Source organism: Mauremys reevesii, linkage group 2 (assembly GCF_016161935.1).
Source record: "Mauremys reevesii isolate NIE-2019 linkage group 2, ASM1616193v1, whole genome shotgun sequence".
Lineage (NCBI taxonomy): Eukaryota > Metazoa > Chordata > Testudines > Geoemydidae > Mauremys > Mauremys reevesii.
This window is the reverse complement of record NC_052624.1, coordinates 55,214,092-55,242,064: the sequence shown is the minus strand read 5'-3', so window position 1 is coordinate 55,242,064 and position 27,973 is coordinate 55,214,092. Positions and strand designations below refer to the sequence as shown.

The 27,973-nt window shown below is 39.0% G+C and overlaps 1 protein-coding gene across 14 annotated transcripts in view; it reads left to right on the top strand.

Annotated features, from left to right (window-relative positions):
* Positions 1-27,973, top strand: part of CRPPA (CDP-L-ribitol pyrophosphorylase A) — a 179,609-nt gene that overhangs the window by 82,752 nt on the left and 68,884 nt on the right. For 6 of the 14 annotated variants that reach the window (XR_005594039.1, XM_039524441.1, XM_039524443.1 and 3 more), the window contains exons 6-10: positions 11,053-11,150; positions 18,849-18,941; positions 21,475-21,567; positions 21,822-21,948; positions 27,038-27,169. Coding sequence is in view for 12 of the 14 variants with exons in the window: in XM_039524441.1 (XP_039380375.1) it covers positions 11,053-11,150; positions 18,849-18,941; positions 21,475-21,567; positions 21,822-21,948; positions 27,038-27,168 (542 nt within the window). In the remaining 2 variants the exon portion in view is untranslated. The remainder of the gene's footprint in view (positions 1-11,052; positions 11,151-18,848; positions 18,942-21,474; positions 21,568-21,821; positions 21,949-27,037; positions 27,170-27,973) is intronic. The other 8 variants (XR_005594041.1, XM_039524447.1, XM_039524450.1 and 5 more) reach the window with 3 other exon arrangements.

The window sequence follows — 27,973 nt, the reverse complement described above, 5'->3', positions numbered from 1 at the left end:
CAGCTGAGAAGCTGGCCACAGACAGAGCCTCCATGAGAGGAATTCACATTAAAATCAATAGAGTGTGTATAGTACAGGGCTCATGATTTTTAGGTTAACATGTTTTGTTTTGATACTGAATTTATAAACATCCACTTAACAAAGCAGCATTGTACTTTTGTCACTCAAACTTGTTGAGCCCACCCAAGGCTGCTCTGCGTGCTCAGACTGACATAAATTATTTAAGTGGTTAGAAATGCCAAGAGTAACATAGCTGAACTAGATTTACATAAACAATGCAAACAGTCCAAAACCATACTTAATTTAATAGGCGGACCATATCTTGGCTAAAGGATCAATATTTAGTTTTAAAAACCCACCATACCCAAGTCTCTATATTATGTTTTTCTCATTTTCCACTCATCCTGCACCATTTCACCCTTAACTATCTCATCTATCACAAACGTATAATGGTAATTTATCCAAAAACTGTCACCTTAAATTATGTCTGTCTTCATTTTTACTGCCTTTAACATAATTTTAAAGTGAACTATACTTTATTTTTTTAATTGAACATGTAGGGCCAGCGTGTTGTACTGCATCAATGGGACTACTTATATGACTTAGAGCTACTAGTTTGAGTGAGGGTTTTCAGGATCTACCAAAATGTTTAAAAGTTTTTTAAATACAGTTAAAAATATAACCCTATTGAATTATAAAAGATAGCATTAATTTTCTTTCAGCGACTTTTGTGATGTTTTGTGATTTGTGGCTAAAGAATATTGAATAATTTTGTGCTAAATCATGGCTTTACCATAAGCCCAGAGTAAGAGGCAGCACACTGTTGAGCAACCCAGAAGAAGACAATGATTTTCTGTGGTTCTCTGGGCGGGATCAAACTGCACCTGATCCAGATCCAGATCCAGTGCAATGCACACCACCTGACACACTGGAGAAGTCTTCATTTTCTGACTGTAGATGGTATCTTTTTGCTTTGAGTTATGATCTTGGATAAACAAATCTTTAAAGAGTTTATTCTTTATGAGCCAAAATGTCACATTTATACTTATGGCTGTGTACAGCTTGTCTAAGGAATAGTTTTCTTTTTACTACACTTTTCCAGTGATGGTCTCATGGATTTTCTGGACAATGATTTATTTTGCTGTTTTATTTATTACAGGATATTCTTGCATTTCTATAAGTTTTCTTTGATTAATTGACTAATTGTAATTTAATATAATTAAATAAAAGAAAATTTGTTGTAAAGATAAGTACTTGGCTGTAGAATACTGTGTGAAAGAAGTCACAATTCATCATCTGACAGTAATTAGGTGACTTATTTCTTAGTCATCCACATTACAAATGTAATTCTACCTATGCAAGAAAAGCTAACAAGTCCTAAATGCTTCAGAAGAGCAGAACTAGGTTTTCAGCTGCTGGCTAAATGAGACTTGATGATAGACAAATTCCAGCCCACCAAACTGAACTCTGATGTAGGTAAGGAAAACACAAATATAACATATTCAGAGCAGTGCAGTGCAATATATAAATAGCTTAATGAGTCACTCTCTTCTGAAACTGTTTTCTTAAAACATACTTATTTATTTTCTCACTTCCTTAAGTCACAAAACCCCAGTATCATTCATTTTATAACAGTAACATTAATGCATTTCTTTAGTTCAGCAGGTATGAACTTGCAGAGTATGCAGACAAGGTGGCACATGTCTATTTTTTAATAGCCTATAAGTAAGGAAACCTCGTCTTGTAGTCAGGCTGATTCATTTAGAAATGAAATCTGGATAATAAAAAATATCCTAAAAAATCTCTATTAGGACTATTGCCCCTAGGGTAAGTATCTTTGAACTCTAGTTCAAACATGTAAACTTTAAAAGTAGCTTCTCAACAAGAATTTTGTAATTTAGAGCATGAATGTTTTTTAATTAGCAGAGCCCTGCTTCTGTAACTACTTTTGCATGCATGCTTATCAATGTGCACATGCAGATTGGGCATTCCATATGCACAGTTGGCTGGATAGACACCTGCTTATCCATGTATGGGGACAAATCCCAATTTTTGAGGCATGTACAAATGTAGTGACAGACTTCCAGCCTCAGTTTATGGAAATCAGGAATTATATTCCATATTATATGGAGAGTACATATGAAAGGTTCTGAAAAACACTTCTGTGCGTTCTGTGTTTATCAAAGGGCATATGTAGATGATGCATGATTATCAGTCAGGGCTAGGAAGGCAGGGCAGACCTTAACAAATGGCATGTTTCCACTATGTGGCAATGGGTGCCCATAATAATCACTGCTGAATGGAAGCAAACTCTTCCTTGTCTGCCACCACAAATATTGATCCCTCTCTTCTGTATATGCTAATGATAGTATGCACAATGTTGAGTTTTATGATTGTTTTTGTGTGCATAGTTATGTGTGTGTTAAGTGGGCAATCGCAGGTTGGTTTGGTTTGTTGTGTTCTATGAAGAACTATGGAGCTTTGAAGAAAGTTTATATCCACAGACTGGACACCTAATGGCAGTCATTCCGTCCCCATCCTCCCCTCTCCGTCTGCACAGATAGAAACCCTTCTTCTGTGAGAGAGTGATACCTTGGACATTCTGCACGATGAACCAGACCAAGTTTCCAGAGTAGTTTATCCACTCTTGTGTGCTTTTCTGTGGTAAGAGAAAACACATAAGAAATTAGCTTGACGTGTTGCAGCCACAGCATGGACATTCTGTTGAATTCATTGTAGAATTGAGAGTAGAACACAGGTCAGCTAACCATATGTGCTTGTAAAGGGGAAGCATTTCAATGATGCTTTGAGGGGGGCCATGCCATTCAAATATTTTACAAAAGAAAGTGTGTGTGTGTGTAATTAAAAAAATGTTATGCTTAAAAGCTGTAGACTGCTGTTTGCCGTTAAAAAGGTAACTTTCTAGGACCTTGATGAGGTATTAATCTTCATTCAGGTAATGAAGCCAAAAAAAACCTTTATAGGTTTTTTGTTTGTTTGTTTGTAGGTTTGCAAGAATCTAACTAGTTTTTACCAACTTTACCTTGACACTTGATTTAGCCAGTGCTCAAATGATAGAGTGCCATGAGTCTGTGTGTGTGTGTGTGTGTGTGTACACATTTTTTTTTTAAAGATTGGGTATGATTCTAGAGAGGAGGCGATGAGAGATGTCACTGAATAATGTGAGCCGAAGCATTCTATCAATGACAGTACCTCAGCGCAAAGGGGTCAGGTTCAGAATGAAGTTTCAGTGTTAACCTAGATTTTTTTGCTTTTCTAGATTTTTTGCCTTTGTAAATTATTTAATTTTTCCCTCCTTTTTAATTTTTCACACTTCATATACCTCAGTCCGCAGGCTATAATTTCCATAATTTTTTCACACTTTCCTAAACACTTCACAAGATGTTCTTTCAAGTTGCTGAAAGCATCATTTTTAGTGAAAACAAAGATTGCATATATTTTTTCACAGCAAGTTTTAAAAATAAATCTGTATGAATTCTATTTGCTGTGAAGTTAATTGAACACTGAATGATCTTAAATGCCTAATATGCTGCATTACATACTGTTCCAGCATGAACTATGGATTCTCGTAATGTTGATATGTCTAGGGCAGTGAAACTAGGAAGTTTGCAGCTCAGATTTCTCAGCATTTGGGTAATACAAACAAAAGTCACTGTTAATTCATAACCCTGTAATGACATCTTTGCAGGGAAGGGGAAATTGTCATTCTTGATGTGTGTAAACACTCCTGTATAAATGCAGGTGTATTTCTGTGAATTCTTATTTTACTTACAGTTGCTGTTAGAAGAATGTGGGAGTGGAACTGGCATTTATTTTGAGTGAATCATACATTTGTATACAATTTTTTTACTATTTTATTCAGTTCCATCCCTAATACATTGTAGACAGGTGAACCATAGTGCTGCAAATTTCTTTTCTTTGCATTTATAATGATACCTTTGTGTTGTACTTTGTAGCTTTCACAGTTTAGGGCAACTGCACCTGTATTGCTTCCCTATGGTCTGCCAAGGACATGCACTTTTAGGTTTTGTCTCCCGTATCTCTCTCCCTCCTGACTGGGGTTTTTCCTACCTACATTGCGATATCCCCAGCAAGCCAGACTGCCTAAAAGGCCACCATCTGCATTTAGATTTCTCTCCAGAGGCTATGCCCAGTATATTGCCTGATGTTATAAGTTACCACACAGCTACTAATAAGCAAGCACATTTATTCTTAAGGTGAAAATATTACAGAGAAAACATATTAAAACAATAGGAGAACCTACATGCATGCGAAAAAGCTTACTAGAGGTCACCTTAATTCCAGTCTCAGGCTCTGGTAGGTGTCAGTCTTTCAAAATGTATGTCATTTTTTCCTGTGGTTACAAGTTCATAACTGTCAGAATCAGAACAACAAAGAATAGTTCAGTCTTTCCTTTATATAGCTTGGGCCTTTGAGCTGGGCCTCATGTAATAGGTGATCAGCAGACAAAGCCCCCCCTTCTCAGGATGTAGCTTCAAAAGACTGAGTTTCTGCATAACCAGAGGTGGGGAATTCGCATTCACCTCTCCTTAATATTCCTTGGGAAAACCCAACAATTTTTGTTTCAAAAGTCCATTATTGCCTGGCACATTGGTCAATACAGTCCTTTGAACCACCAGGTGTCACATCTGTCACATATTCCCCATCAAGAGATTACATACAATCCAGGCCCACAGTAATGACTGCACCACACTTAAAATGGGATGGGCAGTTTTGATTAAGGCCAGCAACACAAACTGGGATAAGGTTGGACATACCTCATCACACACTCTGGTTGGGCTGGATAACGCCAAGGGGGCCAGGAGTTCTTACATGACTCAGGCCCCTCCCGCGCTTGTTCATACCACAGCAAGCTCTGGAGGGGCCTAAGTCATGTAATAATATTTGCTGGGCATTTAATGATGGTGGTTGTTTTTGCAGCACCTGTAAATTCAGGCACGTTTGTGAGGCATGTTTTGGGACCCATTCAGCCCGTTCCTGCCAGAGAGAAGTAAGGGACGATCACAAGGAGGAAACAGGACTGGGGGTGGCTTAAGTGCCAACTGCAGGTCTGTCTCGGTTGGAACAGGGTCTGGGACACAAAACACAAGCTGGGGAGGGGAACGAACTGGGGGCAGTGCAGTGAGCATGGGCACCAATGCCAGTTAGGCCAGAGGTGTTAAGGGTTCTCCTATGGGATTACCCTAACAAGGCAGATGGGACATATTTGTGGGAGGGGTTTACTGTGGGATTTCGGCTCCCCTTTGTGGGGAGTAGGACTCATGTGATGTCAAAAAAATTAAAGTCAGTAACTGGGATGGGACATATTGTTCAAGAGAAGATTTTACAGGAATTAAAGGAAGGCAGGGTGGCTGGGCCAATTGACCAATTACCCATAGAAAACTTGAGGGTTTCCCTTCTGGGTTTGGTCCCCAAGAAGACTTGAGGGACATACCAATTAATTCATTCACCACCAGAGGTGGCTCTGTTAATGATGGGATAGACCTGGCACTATGTTCCATGCGTTATTCCTCCATTGACAAAGCATTTTGTATGGTTAGGGCTTGTGGCCCGGGGCACTAATGGCTAAGTGCGATATCAAATCTGCTTTTCAACTGCTGCCAGTTTGCCCATTGGAGTTTGAGCTCTTGGGTTTCTTTTTTGAGAGACAATTTTATTTTGTCCAGGCTATACCCATGGGCTGTGTGGTATCCTGTTCAGCATTTGAAAAATTTAGTACAATGTTGCACTGGGCATTGGTGTGGGCAGTGGGACTACACCAAATAGTACATTATTTGGATGATTTTTTGTTTGCAGGATAACCCGGGTCAAATGAGCGTGTTCACCAGGTCCTGGCTAAACAGTTGGGGGTACCCCTAGTGGAAGTAAAAACAGAGGGCCCTTCTACTACATTGACCTACTTGGGGATCGAACTGGACACCGGGGAGGGCATATCGTGGCTCCCTCAGGATAAGCTTGACGAGCTATTGGGATTGTTCAGGAGAGCAGTAGGAGCCAAGAAACTCACACTGTGAGATCTGCAACCTATTCTGGGGCACCTGAACTTTGCCTGCAGGGTTGTTGCCCTGGGGAGGGCATTTTGTGCCTGGATGGCAGTGGCAAGAGTGGGCATAGCCAGGTCACACCATTACATATGAGTCGCTAGAGAGATGAAGGAGGATTTGAAGGTGTGGGAACGTTTTTTGAGTCACTTTAATGGGGTATCGTGGCGGGCAGAATGGCTATTACAAGGGGTTTAAAAATCCATTCGGATGCTGCAGGGGGTACAGGTTTTGAGGTGTTTTATCAAGGCAGGTGGTGTGCCCAGAAAAAGCCTGCCATCTGGACACAAAACGGGGTGGTGCGTTATATGACTTCTTTGGAATTTTTTACCATTTTTGTTGTGGTTATTGGGGGACCAGAGCTGGCTAATAAAAGGGTATGCTTCTGGTGTGACAACATGGCAGTGGTACAGGTTATCAATCGCCAAACTTCCAGATCGCATAGGGTTATAAAGTTGGTGAGGGCATTTGTTCTACAAAGTTTAAACCTCAGCATCTGTTTTTCTTCCAAACACGTGCCGGGCATGGCTAATGGCATAGCAGATGCTTTGTCTTGTTTCCAGTTTGATAGATTTCATGAGCTTGCACCAGGAGCTAGCAACGAATCTGAGCAGATGCCGCTTGCTCTATGGAACCTCAGCATATGATGTAGTCAGTGGCATGGAGATTCATGGCTCTGGGCACACAGCTGAGCTATGCAAGACATTGTTTTTTAATGAGTTCTTTCAATTTAAGGATCCAGGGCGATGGTCACCTATACTGCCCACCATGGATGGTGGTTGTTGCGGTACCTGGTTGAGGACAACTCAGCTGCTGGCGCCCCTTGATGATCCTGGCATGGTGCAAGGGACAATGGGTTCTTCCGGGAGAATGCGGCTTCACCTCTTGGGGCTGCTATACAAGAGGCCATTGGGAGATGTTTGGGAACCAAGCAAATTACTGGTGCCTCCTGGCAAAAGTCCAGTGCAGGTTCTCCATAGGGAAGGCATCCAGTGACCAGAGAAATGGCCTAGTAAAGGACTTAAAAGGAAGTGCTGGATAAAGGAACAGAATGGGGGAGGGAAGTTGGAGACTTCTATGATTGGTACGGCAGGGAGCCAACCCCTCCCCCCGTTCTCATAGCCACCTTAACCCTCCTATGAGGGGGATGGATGGTAAATTCCAAGCCATGGGTTGGCTGGGGGAACCAGGATGAAAAATGAAGAGGGGCTGGTGGAAACCCCAGATAATGATTTGAGTAAACATGGATTTGCCTGCACTGTACACTTTATCTGCCAGGTAGTCCCAGACATCTATATAGTAAAGTTGCGGCCTGATTAAATTCTCTGTCAAGTGTCTCCTTTCCTTCTTTTGTTATATCCAGATAATAATAGACCATTAATTTCATACAATGGACCCCAAGGATACTTAAAAATTTAATCAATAAGGTCTTCCAAGGATATTGCAGGAAATTGTCATGTCTTTCTCAATGGCAATGATAAGAAATCTTTAATTTGAAGTGAGAATGCCTTACTAAGCAGAAATGGTACTAAGGCAAAATTGAGGAAGATATGACGCTTACCTTTATTTCATGTTACTGTGAGTGGAAAAGAAAAGAATGTCCCAAGGAAGTGTTAGGACTGGTGCAGAAGACAGTCCCACGCAGGTAACAAGTTGGATTAATTGGCAAGTGCCTAAGAAAACACCCAGTGTCAGAAATTATCAGGGCAGTTCCTTGTATGAAGCTTGACAAAATTAAGATGTGGCAAGACTAGGCAATGATACAATTGGGACATGGCAAGATTCAGAAAATGGGTTGGGGTGACCTCTGGGCTGCCTTAGGATTCAAACAAAGGAGTCTTACTATGTTGGAGAGAAGGGTTAAACATACTAGAGCAAGTCCTGAGTAAAAATTTTTTCTTTTTAATTTTACTCTAACAAACTCCCTGACTTCACTGATTTAAGGAATCAGGATTTGGCCCATTATATTTTGGCAGCATGGAGAGCTTTAGCTGTGGTTATGGAATGGACAGAGACTTTCTGATAGGACTACAGGTTAAAAAGGAAGCAGCACTTGGAGGTTTAATCCCACCACAGCTACAATTTACTCCATGCTCAAGGACATTAAAGCGAAGGAAGTCAAGGGTAGATGGGAGAGAGGCTGGGTAGTGTTCCAGAGAGAGATTGAGGAGTGTCATGTGCGCATAGGGAAGGGGAGTCCAAAGCAGTAGAAAGGTGGAGGGAGGCAATATAACAGTGATCAAGAAAAGGGAAGAAAAACAGCCCAACTGGCAGTTAAAGGGGAAGATAGGGCATGGGGAGAAGGGAGAGGAGAGGCATCGTTAGTGGTACAATAAGTTTGTATGAAGAGATGCATATCAGCAAACCAATTGACTTTGTGTATCATCAAGTTTTCCAAACAATCCATTACCTCTTTAGATGTTTCTATAAAATCTAATTGTCCAAACTGCTTTTCTTTATTTTTCTTCTTGAAGCCATATTTTAAAAATGATTTCAGTATCCCATCTGTGTTTGAATTATCATTAATTTTATTACTCTCCTCACTTATGGACTTTCTCTGTAATACTACTCCCTCACCTGCTATTTTTTATAAAATGACTTGTTATTCCTTCTAACTGTTTTGTATAGCATTAAGATGTTTTACTCTTCTCTATTAAGGTTAACCTACAAATCTTAATTGTCTTTTTGTATTCTTCTTCCTTTACCCCTTGGATTCCAGGGGATAGGAGATTTTTGAGAGGTGGGGAGTTGACTTTTTAAACTGAGATCTTTGAGCAGCCCCTTGTGAAGTTACATTGGATGCTATTTGTTTGCAGACTCCTCTTTCAGAGAAATTGTCTATTGTGTCTTAGTTCTGCTGCCTTTTAGGATTCCACAGCCTTATTCCACATGTTGCTTTTCATAATTGCTCTAATCTGACTTTACTCAAATACTTAGTTCTCAACACTTCATTTTTTGAAATCTACTACCTTTGAATTGCTCCATTATGTACAAATATCTTGTACTGCGCCATTCCTTGTACTATGCTAAATTGACTTGATCCGTGGTTTCTGGTTTCAAGCTTCTCTACCATTCTCAATCAGTTCCTCTCTGCTGTAAACACAGGATGCTTCTCCTGTAATTACAGGTCCCACTTTTTACATCATAAAATTGTTCCTTTTTATGTAGAAGACAGCTTTGATGCATGTTTGACTTCACTTTCTGCCCAACAAATCTATAGAAATATAAATTCTCCCATAAGAGAATAATGTTTTATGAACATTAAAACTAAATTAATGGCCAAAAAGCTTTAAAGAAAAGGTGGAAGGGTGTTGCTATAATTTACATTATTTACAATGCCATGGTTTCCAGTTGCCTGAGAATTGGGCCATAAATTTGTCATTCTCATTTTCATCTGGTCCTTGTAGTCTGTAAGCAGATGCTTGTTGTTTCTTATTTATTTTTTTTCTTTGTAGCCTAATCCAACAAACTTCAGTACCATTCTCTTCGCTGTCAAATAATTTCACCACCATTCTCTTCACTGTCAATTTGTGCTTTGGTGGCATTGTAAATAATGTAAATTATAGCAACACCCTTCCACCTTTTCTTTAAAGCTTTTTGGCCATTAATTTAGTTTTAATGTTCATAAAAAAATTGCTTGAAAATTATCAAAAATCTCATTCATTTTCCAAAAACACTAACTCCATAGCAATAAGCAGTTTTAAAATTTATTTTTGTTCTGTATTTGTTACCTTTTATACAGAGATGCTTGATCATATGCCATAGAGAAGGGGGGGGGAGTTTTCTTTGACAATGATAAAGATATCTGAATGAATTTATCATTTGGTGTTTAAATATTTAAAAACTTTCCACATGAAGCCAGTATATATTTTTATATCCAAGGTTGTTTTGATGAGCATTCAGGACATATTTTTATAATTTCTTTTAAATCCCTCATGCTAATTTAATTTTTTAGGTTTGTTTATTTTTGTCCTTGAAGTGTAGTCCAGATCTGTTTTCAGTATAATTATACTGCACATTTATTATCTTTTAGCTGCTTGTAGAATGGACACCCAGAAGACAATACAAACCATACATGTCAGTATGCATGTTAATTGAGCATCAAAAGGACAAAAAATTGCATTAAATAAGAAGAGTTGGATTTAAACAATTGTTAAAAAATAACAACAACAAAAACAACCCACCAGGAAAAATCTTGTTGAATCTTAAAATTAGAGACAGAGTTCCTGCTTTGAAATGTTGGTATATGGAACTGACTGGGTATTAACTGTATTATTTTTATTTTTAGTAGTAAATTTGTTATTCTCTCCTAGACCAATGTGTTTAGTAATGAGTTCCCACGTGTGAGGTTGTTGTCTCATAATCAGATGGATTTGACCTGATTCTACAACTTGCTCCATGTGGGTAGCTCCCTGTGCCCAAAACCCACATGGAGCTGGTTGTTTGGTTCAGACCTTAATTTATCTGACTGCATCTTTGTCCCATCTGCTTCTTGCCCATTTCATAATATACCTTTTGCAGCATTGCTAATAATGTATTTAGTGCCCACTTGGAAGTTGGGGTGGAGAGGAATTAAGCTTGTATGAAATCAGTATACCAGGAAATTATATACTTTCTTGATATTCATTAAATGTAAGTATGTGGGGTTCATCCAAAACCCATTGAAGTCATTTAGGAATCTTTCCATTGATTTCAGTGATCTTTAGATCAGGCCCTATGTGTGAGATTTTTCAAAATTCTGCAGAAGTAGGAAATAGGGAATAAACTGCTAATTTGATTTTCTGATTTATGTTAATTGTGCTGACTTGCCTTGGAGTAAGGCCTCTTAAAATGAGACTTTCAACTGTTGAAAAGGCTATATTAAAAAACAGCAGCTGAGGAAGTTGAAAGTAGAGTTCAGCAGATTAATAATTTTGTTTGATATATTCTTTATATGAAACATTCAGTTCTTGTTTTCTCTTGATCACAGACAATCTATCACAACAAGTTTGTGTTACCACTGATATGAAAGAAGATGCTGTGCAGTTTGGTTTTCTCCTTCATGAAACTCTGAAAAGCGAAGTAAAAGTAAGTACTTGTACATAGCATATGTGTTAGTAATCTTACTAATAGCCTGTTTCTGGTTGCCATCAACTCTTAAGGAAATGGGCCAAATGTCACCATTGTGTTAAAGATAGTATCCAAAGCCCTCTGCCACTAGAATAATTTAAATGGGGAAAGGAAACTAATCAGCTATTCTGCCTCCAGTTTCAAACATGTCTTGCCAAAACTTTGAAAAGTGTGTTACCGGCACTCAGCACTTGAGAAATATATCCTCAGTTTGTTTCAGGCAGCTTTGCCACTCTAGTCCATAATAGCAAACACGTTAGGATTCACTTAGCATTTGTGCTCACTTCTACATGCAAAGTCTAAAGAATCATTGGGTACACTATTGTTGATAGATTTATCTGATTATTCCAGTAATTCACCTCTCCAGAGGACAGATTGTGATGAGAGATTCCAAAACCCAATACCAACAGAAAAAACAACTCAAAAATGATATCAATGAACTGAAGGAAATGCAAACAACAACTTTTCTGAGAGAATTCCAACAATTACTTCATCTCATGCAAAGTAGCACCTCCCACAGTGATTTTTAACCAGAACTTTATAATAAAATATGTGACCAATAAATTAATGTTGTTACTGAAATACACTTTTCACTACACACATAGATTCATAGACTCTAGGACTGGAAGGGACCTCGAGAGGTCATCGAGTCCAGTCCCCTGCCCTCATGGCAGGACCAAATACTGTCTAGACCATCCCTGATAGACATTTATCTAACCTACCCTTAAATATCTCCAGAGATGGAGATTCCACAACCTCCCTAGGTAATTTATTCCAGTGTTTAACCACCCTGACCATTAGGAACTTTTTCCTAATGTCCAACCTAAATCTCCCTTGCTGCAGTTTAAGCCCATTGCTTCTTGTTCTATCATTAGAGGCTAAGGTGAACAAGTTTTCTCCCTCCTCCTGATGACACCCTTTTAGATACCTGAAAACTGCTATAATGTCCCCTCTCAGTCTTCTCTTTTCCAAACTAAACAAACCCAATTCTTTCAGCCTTCCTTCATAGGTCATGTTCTCAAGACCGTTAATCATTCTTGTTGCTCTTCTTTGGACCCTCTCCAGTTTCTCCACATCTTTCTTGAAATGCAGTGCCCAGAACTGGACACAATACTCCATTTGAGGCCTAACCAGCACAGAGTAGAGCGGAAGAATGACTTCTCATGTCTTGCTCACAACACAGCTGTTAATGCATCCCAGAATTACGTATGCTTTTTTTTGCAACAGCATCACACTGTTGACTCATATTTAGCTTGTGGTCCACTATAACCCCTAGATCCCTTTCTGCCGTACTCCTTCCTAGAGAGTCTCTTCCCATTCTGTATGTGTGAAACTGATTGTTCCTTCCTAAGTGGAGCACTTTGCATTTGTCTTTATTAAACTTCATCCAGTTTACCTCAGACCATTTCTCCAATTTGTCCAGATCATTTTGAATTATGACCCTGTCCTCCAAAGCAGTTGCAATCCCTCCCAGTTTGGTATCATCTGCAAACTTAATAAGCGTACTTTCTATGCCAACATCTAAGTCGTTGATGAAGATATTGAACAGAGCCGGTCCCAAAACAGGCCCCCGTGGAACCCCACTTGTTATACCTTTCCAGCAGGATTGGGAACCATTAATAACTACTCTCTGAGTATGGTTATCCAGCCAGTTATGCACCCACCTTATAGTAGCCCCATCTAAATTGTATTTGCCTAGTTTATCGATAAGAATATCATGCGAGACCGTATCAAATGCCTTACTAAAGTCTAGGCATACCACATCCACCGCTTCTCCCTTATCCACAAGACTCGTTATCCTATCAAAAAAGCTATCAGATTGGTTTGACATGATTTGTTCTTTACAAATCCATGCTGACTATTCCCTATCACCTTACCACCTTCCAAGTGTTTGCAGATGATTTCCTTAATTACTTGCTCCATTATCTTCCCTGGCACAGAAGTTAAACTAACTGGTCTGTAGTTTCCTGGGTTGTTTTTATTTCCCTTTTTATAGATGGGCACTATATTTGCCCTTTTCCAGTCTTCTGGAATCTCTCCCGTCCCCCATGATTTTCCAAAGATAATAGCTAGAGGCTCAGATACCTCCTCCATTAGCTCCTTGAGTATTCTAGGATGCATTTCATCAGGCCCTGGTGACTTGCAGGCATCTAACTTTTCTAAGTGATTTTTAACTTGTTCTTTTTTTATTTTATCTTCTAAACCTACCCCCTTCCCATAAGCATTCATTATGTTAGGCATTCCTTCAGACTTCTCAATGAAGACTGAAACAAAGAAGTCATTAAGCATCTCTGCCATTTCCAAGTTTCCTGTTACTGTTTCTCCCTCCTCACTGAGCAGTGGGCCTACCCTGTCCTTGGTCTTCCTCTTGCTTCTAATGTATTGATAAAAAGTCTTCTTGTTTCCCTTTATTCCCATAGCTAGTTTGAGCTCATTTTGTGCCTTTGCCTTTTAATCTTGCCCCTGCATTCCTGTGTTGTTTGCCTATATTCATCCTTTGTAATCTGACTTAGTTTCCATTTTTTATATGACTCCTTTTTATTTTTTAGATCATGCAAGATCTTGTGGTTAAGCCAACATGGTCTTTTGCCACATTTTCTATCTTTCCTACCCAGCGGAATAGCTTGCTTTTGGGCCCTTAATAGTGTCCCTTTGAAAAACTGCCAACTCTCCTCAGTTGTTTTTCCCCTCAGTCTTGATTCCCATGGGACCTTACCTGTCAGTTCTCCGAGCTTACCAAAATCTGCCTTCCTGAAATCCATTGTCTCTATTTTGCTGCACTCCCTTCTACCCTTCCTTAGAATTGCAAACTTTATGATTTCATGATCACTTTCACCCAAGCTGCCTTCTACTTTCAAATTCTCAACGAGTTCCTCCTTATTTGTTAAAATCAAGTCTAAAATCCCTCCAGTAGCTTTTTCAACCTTCTGAAATAAAAAGTTGTCTGCAATGCAGTCCAAGAACTTATTGGATAGTCTGTGCCCTGCGGTGTTATTTTCCCAACATATATCTGGATAATTGAAGTCCCCTATCACCACCAAATCTTGGGCTTTGGATGATTTTGTTAGTTGTTTAAAAAAAGCCTCATCCACCTCTTCCACCTGGTTAGGTGGCCTGTAGTAGACTCCTAGCATGACATCACCCTTGTTTTTTACCCCTTTTAACCTAACCCAGAGACTCTCAACACTTCCGTCTCCTATGTCCATCTCCACCTCAGTCCAAGTGTGTACATTTTTAATATATAAGGCAACACCTCCTCTCGTTTCCCCCTGTCTAGCCTTCCTGAGCAAGCTGTACCCATCCACACCAACATTCCAATCATGTGTATTATCCCACCAAGTTTCAGTGATGCCAACAATGTCATAGTTGTATTTATTTATTAGCACTTCCAGTTCTTCCTGCTTATTACCCATACTTCTCGCATTTGTATATAGGCATCTAAGATACTGTTTTGATCTTGCCTCCCAGTTTTGCCCTGACCCTCCTTTCTCTCTGCCACTATAGCCCATGCTCCCTCTTGTTTCTGACCCATCTTCCAGGTCTCCATGTTCCCCACTTACCTGTGGGCTTTGCTCACCTGTCCCCTTTGAACCTAGTTTAAAGCCCTCCTCACTAGGTTAGCCAGTCTGTGTGCAAATAGGGTCTTTCCCCTCCTCAAAAGGTGAACGCCATCTCTGCCTAGCATTCCTTCCTCGAATAGCATCCCGTGGTCGAGGAAGCCAAAGCCCTCCTGGCGACACCATCTTCGCAGCCAGGCATTCACCTCCATGATGCTTCTGTCTCTGCCCGGGCCCCTATCTTTGACAGGAAGAATCGAAGAGAATACCACCTGCGCTCCAAACTCCTTCACCCGTACTCCCAGAGCCCTGTAGTCACTCTTGATCCACTCAGTGTCACACCTCGCAGTATCATTTGTGCCCACATGGATGAGTAGCATGGGGTAGTAGTCAAAGGGCTGGATAATCCTCAACAATGCCTCTGTAACATCTTGGATACGGGCCCCCGGCAGGCAGCATACCTCCCGAGATGAAATGTCAGGGCGACAGATGGGCGCCTCCGTCCCCCTCAGCAGAGAGTCTCCGACCACCACTACCCTACGTTTCCTATTCGCAGTGGTGGCAGGAGACCTCCCAGCCTTAGGGGTATGAGGCTTCTCCTCCTTTACTGTAGGGGGTGATTCCTTCTCTCCTGTATCAAGAAGAGCATAACGGTTACCTATTACCACGGCGGGAGGGTTCGGAGCAGGGGTGGAGCACTGTTCGCTGCCAGAAGTAACCAGCTGCCAGTGTCCACCTTGAGCCATCTCCTCCTCCACCAGTGGTGTGTCAGCAGTCCTGTGTAGTGGGACAGCTACCTCAGCTGTCTTCACATGGACACTGTCCAGGAATTGCTCGTGGATTTGGATGCTCCTCAACCTAGCCACCTCCTCCTGTAGCTCTCCCACCTGCTGCCTGAGAGATTCCACCAGTAGGCATCTTTCACGTATTATTACTGTAAAAGAACTAAGTCAACAACCTTTCCTATTCATTGCAATTGTTACTTTATTCATTGCCTTGTTAAAACAAGTAAATTTATAAGGAGACTAAAGATGTTTCCCTCTTTGTGCTTGAAAATTATGCACCGTTGGTTCCTCAGTCCTGGGCCTCTCCTATGCAAAGATTGCCAATTGTGATGAATATGGCTAAGTTGTATACTAGTTTTGTGATTAAATAAATATCCACAAGGGACTGGATTGAAACTATTAAATTCATTTCACTTGTGATGTAGGCCAGGTTCACTAATTAGCCTTTCAGGGGTGACGGGCTAGTGCATTAATCACAGCACTATTTAGTCCCCTGGAATGGTATTAATTATGTCTATATTTAATAAAGTTCAACTGTAGTATTTTAGCTAGTTTTTATGGATGCCTGGTGCATGAGTATTAATGTTTTTTTATAAATCGGAAATTGAAGAAAGTTGAAATCATAACATAGGTGGCAAGGTAAGTAGGAAAAATGTGTTTTCGTTAAAAATAGTGTTTTCTATACAATTTATTCATTTTATATTAGAAAATATCAAGGTAGTTTAAAATTTCCATCTTATGAATCAAAATGTCACGTTTGTAACCATTTTCTATAACTGAAAGCTAATTGCTCCTAAATCCAGTAATGATTTGGCAAGACCTCTTACCTCTTAGTCACATAAGCATACTCTATTCATCAGGTGTTATTTCTGCATGTTGTTTACTGACCAAGTGTTATCAAAGCTTAGCTCAAAACACCAGCTTATATCCCTCAGAATTTTTAAAAACATTTTTATTCAAAATACTGGCACACAGACTGAAAATCAGCTCCCTTTGGTTGCTGCATTTCTTATTTGCTGCTGAACTGGAAACCTAAGAGTCAATAACACTTAGATTCCTGCTTTTGTGGGTAGCTCAGTAACTTGTGGGTGAACTGCAGGATATCTTTTAGAAAAGCATCCAGTCTTGATATAAAGATTTCAAAGATGGAGAATCCACCATATCTTTTGGTAATTTGTTCTGATGGTTAGTTACCTACTGTTTAAAAAATGGTTTTCTATTTTGAAAGTCTAACATCAATTTCCAGCCATTGGATCTTGTTATGCTCTTGTCTGCTAGGCTGACACATGCTTTTCTATCAGATAATTTCTCTTCATGTAAGTGTTTAGACTGTAACCAAGTAACCTCTTAACCTTCTTTTCGATAAGCTAAATAGATTGATCTCCTAAGTCTCATTTTCAGATATGTTTTCCAGTTCGTAAATCATTCTTGTGGCTCTTCTCTGAGACCTCTTCAATTTTTCAAATTCCATTTTTTCAAGTGTGGACATCAAAACTGTACATGATATTTCAGTAGTAATTTCATCAGTGTCATATTGTGAAGGTATAAGGGATACCATTTGACTGAGGTGAAAGGCCAGCAACTGGCTGCTGCACCTGGGAAAAGACCTGCAGCTTAACTGGTTGATCCTCATAACAGGAGGAACAGGAAATGGAGAGGAGGAGCTGCCATAGGCTGGAGCTACTGGCATGAGGAACTGTTCCCAGAAATAAAAAATGGACAGAAGGAAGACTGGGAAATCCTGTTATCAAAAAGGCTCTTAGGTAAGAGCCAAGAACTTTGGGTTGAGGAACTTAGGAGGAGTGAGGGACAGACTTGGGGAAGTTTTGATCTCGTTGTTGAGAAGACTGGAAACTACGTTGTCTGGGCTTGGTGAGAAGGTTCCAGGCAGAATTTCCCCAGGGAGGGCACTGGTTCAGCATGAGCAAGCCAGGGTCCAGCAGGAAGAGGATGTTATAGGACGGGCCCCATTCTCTTACGCATATACAGCAGTAATATAACCCGCCTACTGCTATTTGATGTTCACGTTCATACACTCAAGTATCACAACAGCTCTTTTGGCAAAAGTATCTCACTGGGAACTCATATTGTCTTGCTTAGCCTCTTTAACCCCTAAGTCCTTTTCAGAATAAATGCTTTCCAGGATACAGTTCCCCATCCCATGTGGTTGGCCTGCATTATTTGTTCATAGATGTATGACCCTATATTTGTCCATGTTGAACTACATGTTGTTTGATCCCAGCTTACCAGCATTCAGATTGTCTGTAACTGACCTGTCCTTATCTATCACCTAACTAATCTTTGGGTCATAGAAAACTTTATCTTCCAGATTTCTTCCAGATCATCAATAAAAATGTTAAAGTTGCACAAGAGCTGAACCCTATGGGATTCTTAACGTAATGTTCTCAGTCTCCAAGGTTCGATGCTCAGTTTGTCTCATCTTTCCTGCCTGCCTTGAGTGCTGTCTTGGCCATGAATTGGGACAGAACAAGGAGTAATGGTCTCAAGTTGCAGTGGGGGAGGTTTAGGTTGGATATTAAGAACAAACTATTTCACTAGGAGGGTGGTGAAGCACTGGAATGGGTTACCTAGGGAGGTGGTGGAATCTCCTTCCTTAGAGGTTTTTAAGGTCAGGCTTGAGAAAGTCCTGGCTGGGATGATTTAGTCGGGAATTGGTCCTGCTTTGAGCAGGGGGTTGGACTAGATGACCTCCTGAGGTCCCTTCCAACCCTGATATTCTATGATTCTGGGAGGGACAGGGAGGAGAAAAAAAGAATGATAGAATGCAGATTTTAAAGTATTTATTGAAAAAATGGTCCTCAGGAGAAATTGAAAGTGTTAATCACTGTATATAGAAACTTTAAAAACCTTGACCCTAAAAACAGCCTCTCCATCTCCACCCCTCCATCTGTCTATCGGAAACAATGGAACTTGCCATTCCAAGGCTGAAGCTTACAGGGGTTGAGGGCAAGGCATTCTCAGTAGCAGGCCTGTATCTCTGGACTTGCTCTTTCCAGCAATACCACTTAAATGTGAATCTGGCCATGATGATAAATATTTGAAGGATATACCTTTTTGTCCCGTTGTTTTTAACTGATACAGTGTCCTGGCTTTTAGTTGTCTCAGCAGATCTCGCTCTGCCCTCTCTCTTAAGCTGCAGGGAGTGTTTTTGAGTTGCGTATTTAGAATGTTAATTGTGAATTTTAAGCCATGTAAAATGCTCACAGACACCATAGTGGTGGCGGCTTTAGAAGAGTGAGTAGTAATACTATTCTGAGTTTGTATAGTGATACAATATATGTTTGCTTTTTCAGCAGGTTAAAGGCATATCAGTGTTTCTATGTAAAAATGATAATCATCTACAGAACATCTTTTTAGGACAATGCTACAATTTTATTTGCATAAATGTGAGTATTATGGACAAATATGCTAATTATGCACTTCACATTTAAGATATTTATTGATTTTTAAAATAAATCAACAACTCACAATAAGTTTTTGTGGGTAATGTATTCTGAACAATAGTAAAATCAGTATTGCCACATGGGACTCTCACTCCTGAGGTTTGTATTTCTAGTGTGTGACAGGCCCAGAAATTCCCTTATATTTCAAGAGTCATAGACCATTGAGACACTTGTAGTTGAATATGCGCCCTTCCTACCCCCATTCTTGCACTCACTCCAATCACAAGCACCTTGTAAAGCAGCCAGTAAATTATTGTGTAGGAGGGATAAAGAATTCTTATAAATCACCAGTTGAAACAAATAAACTGCAAAGGATCATAGGGTTGATAGTGTATATTTGATTCTTGTTGTGCTATCTCAAAAACAGATGGAAGTTATCATTGGAATACAATTTGTACTCCTCGGGGGATTCTACACCAAACATTTCAAAATTCTGTGCCAAAAAATTCAAAATTCTGCAAAGTTCTGCATATTTTATTTGTCAAAATAATGCAGTATAATCACAGCAGTTTCAATTGTTTTGGTAATATATTTAAACTACAATACAGAAAAAAGTCACAATAACTATTCAGCATTTCCTAAACACATAAAAGATAAGTTACAAACACTTGGTAACTAATACCCTGCATTCCAGTTATAATCCTGGATTTTCATTTAAATTACATCACAGAACACCAAACAGGAAAAAAAAGAAAGAAAAGAAAAAAAAAGTGTAATGTCGTTTTAAATTGCTCAGACGTTCACACATTAAAGTCATACAGTTTTGCTAATCATTATCCTGGGCCTGGCTGGGTACTTTGAGAAGTGGTTGGTTCTAGTTGTCCTGACATTTTATTGACTGCTTGGTAAATGTTTTATTTGCCCTTAAAGTTTTTTTTTTTTTTTTTTAAAAAAAAAAAAAATAAATCCTGAGCTGTAATACATGTGCATTGTGCCACTTGGAAAAAAAAAAAAAAGAAAAGAAGCTCGCTGAGAAGATTCCTTCTTACTGTCATTTATAATAAGGCCTTTACATCACTCTGGCAATATAGGGGCATAAAAACTTTGAAACTTTGTGTGACTGTCTGTGTGGGGGACTGGGGGAGGAAGGGAGGGGGAGGACTTGAGGGGGGGTGCTGCAGCCTGAGCCTGCTGGGGGCAGGGCAGGGTGGGGGGGCGGGGAAGCTGGGAAGCTGGAGGAAGAAAGGGCTGGGGTGCTGGGTTCTGGGGCTTGGGGGGTTGGGGGGGGGGGCTGGGGAATTGTGGGGGATGGCTGGAGTGGACTAAGCTCCCTGAACCTGGATGGAGGGTCCTGTCCTGGCTGGCTGTTGCTGCTGCTTCCTGCTGTCCTGTTGTCCTCCTGTCCAACAATTACTGGCTGGTCTGGTGGTCAGTCTGAGTCCCAGGAAGAGGGAGAGGGTGAGACTCCCACACTCCACTCACCCTTTCACAACTTTCACAGGTTTTATGGTCCTGGGAGAATGAGACAGTTAACTATGGGAACAACACATTTTCAGAGTAGCAGCCAGAGTAGTCTGCCGCCTTAAAAGAACAAGAGAAAAATGTGGAGATTTACAGAGAGACAAATTCTACTAAGCTTTTGTAGGCTACAGCAGCTTTCTTCTTTGCAGAGAATGGAACACACACACAGAAGATATTACACACAGAGAAGATGACATACAGACAGAGTATATGAATTAACATATATGTAGGTATGGTTTGGCTGGTGGTAGAGGGCAGGGCCAGGAATAAATTTGACAGGTTTCAGAGTATCAGCCATGTTAGTCTGTATCCGCAAAAAATTGAATCTATTTCCCTATGTTAAGTTCTCCTCACACCTTCTATGGGCCATCTTAATTATCACTTCAAAAAGTTTTTTTTCCTCCTGCTAACGATAGCTCATCTCAATTGATTAGACTCTGCCTGTTGGTATGCATACTTCCACCTTTTCATGTTCTCTGTATGTATAAATATCTCCTGTCTGTGTGTTCCATTCTATGCATCCGAAGAAGTGAGCTTTAGCTCACGAAAGCTCATGCTAAAATAAATTTGAGTAAATTTGAGACTCCCTGCAATGCATGCTTCCACAGAGATTGTAGTCCACTGAGATTGCCTCATGTGGCAATGTGACTTGTTCAAAATGTTGTTGTGGCCATCAAATTCAGCATCCATCACATAGTCTGTGCTGGTACCTACTGGCTCTGACAAGTCCATTCCACTAAACCTCTGGCTAGGATCCTGTACTGGAGCAGGAAGGGTTTAAGTTGAACCATGTCTAGATTCCAGTTTTGTCACTTATATGCCTTAGAATGTAGCAGAATTCATGACAACGTGCTGTATATGACTATAATTTCACCAATCCAAAGCATTACAAATATAAGAGGTATATTAAGGGTGTATTTCCCTTTCCAGTGGATAAAAGAACCTTTCAGTGCACTTTGTGAATTAGGCTTTGCTTTATTTTCTTTTGGTAACTTTAAAATTTGTTTTTATTTAGGCTGAAAAATCTGACGTTAAAGAAACCCAGCAACTAGTTGATATACTTGAAAATTCAAGAATTTCTGTCTTGCATCCAGTTGTTCTCATTTCGGTAGGTTAACTTATATAAGTTGAATGTAATAAACCTCTAATCAAATATAAAATGGTTTTCTTAGAATCTGTATAATTTATAAAATATTTCATGTGATGCACCCTTGGATTTTAAGTATTTTTAAATGGCGAACTGTAAATGAGATTATAAAAAGTCATTGCACTTCAGCAATATGTACTTAATGTTGCCAGGAGTCAATCTGAGACAGATAAAAGGTACAGCATTACTTGAAAATGTACTTTATTTTCTTTAAGGTTTCATGGTGTCTAGTCCTAGTTGGATTTTTAGTTCCCACTGCTTTATTATGCCCTATTCATTCTGGTGATGCTGTGGATTGCATTGAGCTCTGTAAGAGTGTGGAACCAGCCAATCGGGTGTCAGGTAAATGGCATTTTAAGTTATGTTGTGTGGTTTTATCGGTTTTAAAATTATGATCATTTTCTGCTACATGTATTACCAGGAAATTAGAAAAACTGAGTACAATATAATTTAAAAATGTCATTTACCTACCTGGATCTCTTAAGACCTAATTAATTCAGCTATGGGTAAACTTTCATTAAAGTATCAGTCTTTCTAAGTGTATATATTATCAATCTGTATGTGGCTTACATTCTAGTCACATGGGTCATTTGCTGCTGCTGCTGCTGAGGATATCTTCAGAGTTTGGGCTGAATGCTGCTTCTACACCTAGAGGGGTAGAGGGATTCATATCCACACAAAATATGAGACAAGAATTTTCCATGCAGCTGAGCAGCTCTGTAAGCCTCTCCTTCTGCTGAACAGCTGTGCATAATTCTCTGTACTAGTTTTCTGCCTTGCTGAGAGCATGGAGAAAGGGGAGTTACCAGTTCTATCCAGTCCCAAGGATTATGCTGCTGTATTGTACTTAAACCTTTTGGAAGCAATAGTGCATCAGAACTGACTGTTATTTTATTCTTTGAGTAAGGTACTTGTCAACATATAGGTTGATGTTATACATGAAGCCACTGGCAGTAGAATCTCAGCTAGTCTGAGAGGATTGCATTGGCTAGGAGTCAAGAACTCTTGAGTTCTAGTCTCAGCCCTAACAGTCACTTTCTCTGTACCCAGAACAAGTCACTTATCCATTACCAACTAACAAAGGAGGTGTGAATATTTATTAGTTAATGTTTATAAAACACTTTCCAAGTGAATATCTGATCCAAGTGTTCCCTGCAGACAGTGAGGCTGGTCTGAATGCTGATCCTTGGCACCTGAGAATTTAGTCTTTACTTGTTTATGTACATTTATGAGGAAATTCAGTAGGGAACTCCGTGTGTACCAACCTCATAAGTTTTAGGTGGGCTTCCTCTGTTTACCTATGAGTAATAGAGAAAAATCCAGATTTCTCACTCCTGCACCCAATGTTTAGGGGCCTCCATAAAAGACTCTTCTTTCTTGCCACTATTCAGCTATGTGGTAACACAAAATACTTTCCCTCTGGGTCAGAATATTGTTTGCATTATCCCTTGAATAACTGCTTTAATCACTTTCTCTACATATAAAGCCCAAGGAGGAGCAAATCTTTATAGAATTATCAATCAGCCAGGATAACACTATAACTTTAAAATCTTTTGCAGTAGATGTCATGGCTGTTGTCTGTTATTGGATGGGTATTAAATTCTTTCTTGTCTGGGGTGTAAAATGAAAGGGGTAAGGATTGATAGTAGCAATAATAAAACATACCAGACTCATGTCAGTGTTTCAAGAAAAATATAAGAGAACACAAATTCCTTACAAGAGCTCACTAAGGAAACTTCTGTCAGGGTTCTGCCCTCAAACTACACAGATCTTGACATCTGCCTGCGGTGCAGCACCATCTTTACAGAAGCCCTGTTTCTCTGCCCTGCCTCCCAATCCCAAATTGTTAAACTGTTAATACCTTCTAAGAAGAATAAGATACATTTAATATGTTCTGTTTAGCAATATATATGTTTTGAAACTACGGGATCTGATTCATCTGTTAAATTATTCTCCCAGTACATTCTAAATCTCTCTGACCTAGATAGCCTGGGAATAACCTTAATAACAGATGCAAAGAATTGCCTGTTTATGAAACATATTTTTGATTCATATGAAGTCTCTCTTAAAAGTAGAGCAATGCCCTAAAATAAATAGATCTCATGCTAAGCTAAAAAAAAAGGTTTGTATAGAATTATTTGTCTAGAATTCTTATTGCTACCTATTCATCTTCTCAGTTTATGGAGCTTCCACATTATTTTCAGAAATAGAGCAAATAGAAAATGGAAAGAGGTCTGAAAAATATGTTTTTAATTAATAGAGTTAGATAAACAAATCATTGTCTCATATTAATCACTGGGAACTATTTAAGTCCTTTAAACTTCCGATCCCTAAAATTCACTACAGATGTTATAACTGGGGGGATAGAAATTTCTTTCATCAGTCTTTAATTACTCAGTGTTGGGTGTACTCCTAAATAATGACTGTAGTGGAATTCTTCTCAGTTTAAAGTTTTTATTTTTAAAAATAAATAAATTCAACTTATAGAGCCTGAGTGAATTGTTAGAAAACTGTTCAGTATAACATTGCTCTTTTGATGTAAAAGTGGATACTTACATTTCTCAGATAAATAAATGTCAAAACTTAAGGTATTATGAGGATGTTGGCACATTTGGTCATTATGTTTTTTTAGATACTGGTTGACTGATGAACATTTCCCTTTTTGAGTCCAGAAGTAAACTTATTCCTTGCTATGGAGCCAGGAAGAGAGAGGCGAAAAGAAGCAGCAGACTTCCTCTAATCTAACCTAGAAAAACCTGTATTAAGTGTTTTTCCTTCAGCCCTGACAAGCTTTTTATTTCCTTTTTGCATAAGTAGAAAGTTCTCACACGCTCTGCACTTATTTCAGAACATCTTCTCTGATAAAAAAGAATCAGATCACTGGCAGAATCTGTTTTGTATTACTTTGCTATTTTTTTTTTTTAGTGTTTAACTTTTTGTATTGTAAATGTAATGGGCCGGATTCTCTGGTGCATTGCACTGCTTTGCACCAAACCACTAATTTAGCTAGTGAGGGGAGGATCACTGCAGTATAAGGGTGACCCTCTAGTGGCATACAGCCAATATAGGGACTCCTACATCACTTGCCCTCCTTACTGATACTGTAGCAGGGTGTGGCCAGGATGTCACTATATCATACTGATTCCTGAGTACCTTTTTGGCCCATTGGATCCTTTTGTAACCAGCATAAGTGAACACTGATTGGCTTGCTATAACCCCAGTACAACAGTTTTTGCACCTCTCCTACACCAAACATGAGCTCTCTGCTGAACAGCTAAGCTCCAGCTTCGGACCCTGTATCTCTATTCCCACACTAACACAGCTGCTCTAAACGCTGTATAAACTTGTAGGTATATGTTTCACTGGACAAATGTATTGTGCTTAAACCTGTTATAATGCATTTCCTGTATTTTCACTATTAATGGATTATAGCCTTTGCTAGTATCGAATGCTGTGGTTAAGATTGCTATTTTAACTCAATTTTCACTCGCACACAACTTTTTTTTGTGAGGGGGAGGACAGTGGGGTACTTGGGAGAGGAAATGTCCAATATTTGCTCTTAGTTCAAAGGTAAGTTTGAGGAAAATCTCTTCTGCATCTTATGAATTTTGTGAATGTGACTAAAATTTATAGCTTTTGACTATACATTATCTTGCCTGGAGTCTCAAAAAGTTTTAAAATTTGTTTGTAAATTGTCATTAAAGAGTAGTGCCTCAGCTACATTTTTAAAAGAATTTATTTATATTTAACAAAGTTATGAGTGGTTTGAAAATTGCATTCTTAGCATGCACAACAAAATATTGTGGTCTGGTGCACATTTCCATACATATATGCTGGACATGCATACACAGTGTGGAAAGTGTTAATTTTTAAAGACATGTTAAGAGGTAGTTACTCACCATAGACTATTGGCTTGATTGTTCCAGTCAGAACAGAAAGTTGAGAGCAGGCAGGTACACAGGCAGCTGCAATAGTTTACAAAGGCACAAATTCTTCGACGAGTGCTTGCTTATGTTGATTCCATTCTAGGTGCTTGCGTGCCTACATGCACAATCGTCAGAGACTTTTGTCTTAGTGGTATCCATAATGTTGGCTGCGGTGCCCCCTTGAGTGCCACCGACCCTACGCCCTCTCAGTTCCTTCTTACCGCCTGTGGTGGCTGGTCGGAATGCCTTGTCTTGCATCGCAAGAGCGTTAGCGAATCTTTCAGACCCATTGTTCTGTCTCCTTTGTAGTTAGTTGTTAGGTATGGACCATTAAGTTAAGTGTTAAATAATAGTTTTAGTAGTTGGAGTCCTGGCTGGGACTTCACCACGGAACTTCTCCAGGCTTTAAGCCATGTTCATCGTCTACCTTGCCAATGCCCCTCTGTTTGAAGTGGTGGATAGAGCACTGGACTGCGACGGAGACCTGAGTTCTATTCTTGGCTCTGCCATTGCCTATTGGGTAACCTTGGGCTAGTTGCTTCACCTCCCTGTACTTCGGTTTCCCCATCTGTAAAATGGAGATAATGATACTGACTTCCTTTGTAGAGCGCTTTGAGATCTACTGATAAAAAGTGCTATATAAGGCACAAGTGTTGTTGTCAAGGCATGACTCACTAGCTTTTGCCTCCATCAGGAAAGTGAGGCAGGACTGGCAATGACAAAACTCAATCTCAAATCAAAGTATTTCAAAAACACAAAATCCCATTAAGATTTTAGGGACTTTAATTTTCTACAAAGTAGCTTTTTATTTTTGTGTTTTATGAGACTCATTTTAACTATCCAGTAGCATAGCCATGGCATCATATGAAAAACATTATATGAAGAAATGTCCTTCTTAAATCTTGGTTTTCTGAGCTTAATAGAAACTTTGTGAAGAGATAAAGATCAAAATAGTTGGATTGTTGTCAAGCCTGAGTCAAATGTAAGAACTAGTTACCGTACTTCTCTTTACAATGCTGATGTGCAACATAGTACAGAATGCAACTTACAAATGCAATGTCCCAGACAGAGAACAGACACAGCAAATATTCTTGAAAATGTGATTCCACGTTGAAAAACTAAAAGTTGTTAAAGGAAAACATCTGTACTCTTCTCTGATTTCTTCAGTTGAGGATTTGATTTGTGACTGCATTGATACTAAACAATTGCATGAAAGATGGATCAGAGATTAGAGATTTTTTTTAAATTAATAATTTTTTAAATGTAGAGAGCACATGTCCTGCTCACTTCTGGTGTGTTGGTTTATCTAGATTTTGAAAAAGTTTTCCACTTATTAAATATTTAAGTCATGGAGCATGACATTAATACAAATTTATAAATAAATCCTTTGCCATCTTATATTATTTTTGTGTTTATCTAACTATTTTTTTTTAAAAACTGGACATCTAACGGAATATATTTTGTAATATAATGTAGTAATGGTTTGCTTTTGCACCCCTTTGCAGGTCCATTTGAATGTTTCAGAAAATATGTCTTTCAGCAGTGGAATGGAAGAACTGGCTGGGATAAAGGAATTTGCAAGGGAAGTGAAAAAGAAAAATATTTTGGTTTATGGTCTTCTCATCCATTACAATAAGGTATGTAATTCTCTTTATACCTGCAAATTATCTACTTTTGTAAACTATATGATTAATGATAAAAATCTTCTTCATTTTAAAAAATCAAAGGGAAATAAATATGACAAGGTAAAGTTTTGTTGAAAAGATTCTTGCCTGTTCATGTTCAATATTCAGTAGAGCCTCTGGTTACAGGCAAAAATGTAAGTGATTTGATTAGAGAGAAAAAATGGTAAATAGTAAAAAAGAATAAAAAATTGTGAACATGCTTGAGCCTTTCTTTTCCTGTTGTTAACTTTTAAAACTTGGCATTTGAAGCTTTTAAAAATGAAAAATATTAAAACTATTTGTAATCAAAATTGATTTTTCAAATGTATTCCATTCCAGTATTCATGCCAAGGCAATCTGCAGCATCTTTGTACTTAGAAAAGCTACTTAAAATAAACCTTTTTGTTTGGGGATATGTTCTGCTTATAAAACACAGTAGACTACTTTGCCACTAGTGCATATATAGTTTTCATTGTGCAGGCAGCTTTATAGCTTCATAGAGCCAGTTGTTAAAAGCGGCAAATATTAAATATTGAACTGATGTTTAAAGAAGTGGAATAAATGTAATTTTTACTAAATTTTTGGAATATGGTAGTTATTTAGAGTTACATGTGGCTGACTAATCACAACTATAGTTCATAACATTTTAACCTTTATTCCAAAAGTGCTGAGGCCTCAAAAATCCCATTGATTTTAATGACAGTTGTGGATACTTAATATCTTTGAAAATCAGGTCACTAATATTTAAAAACTTATTAATAATATTATAGGAATACA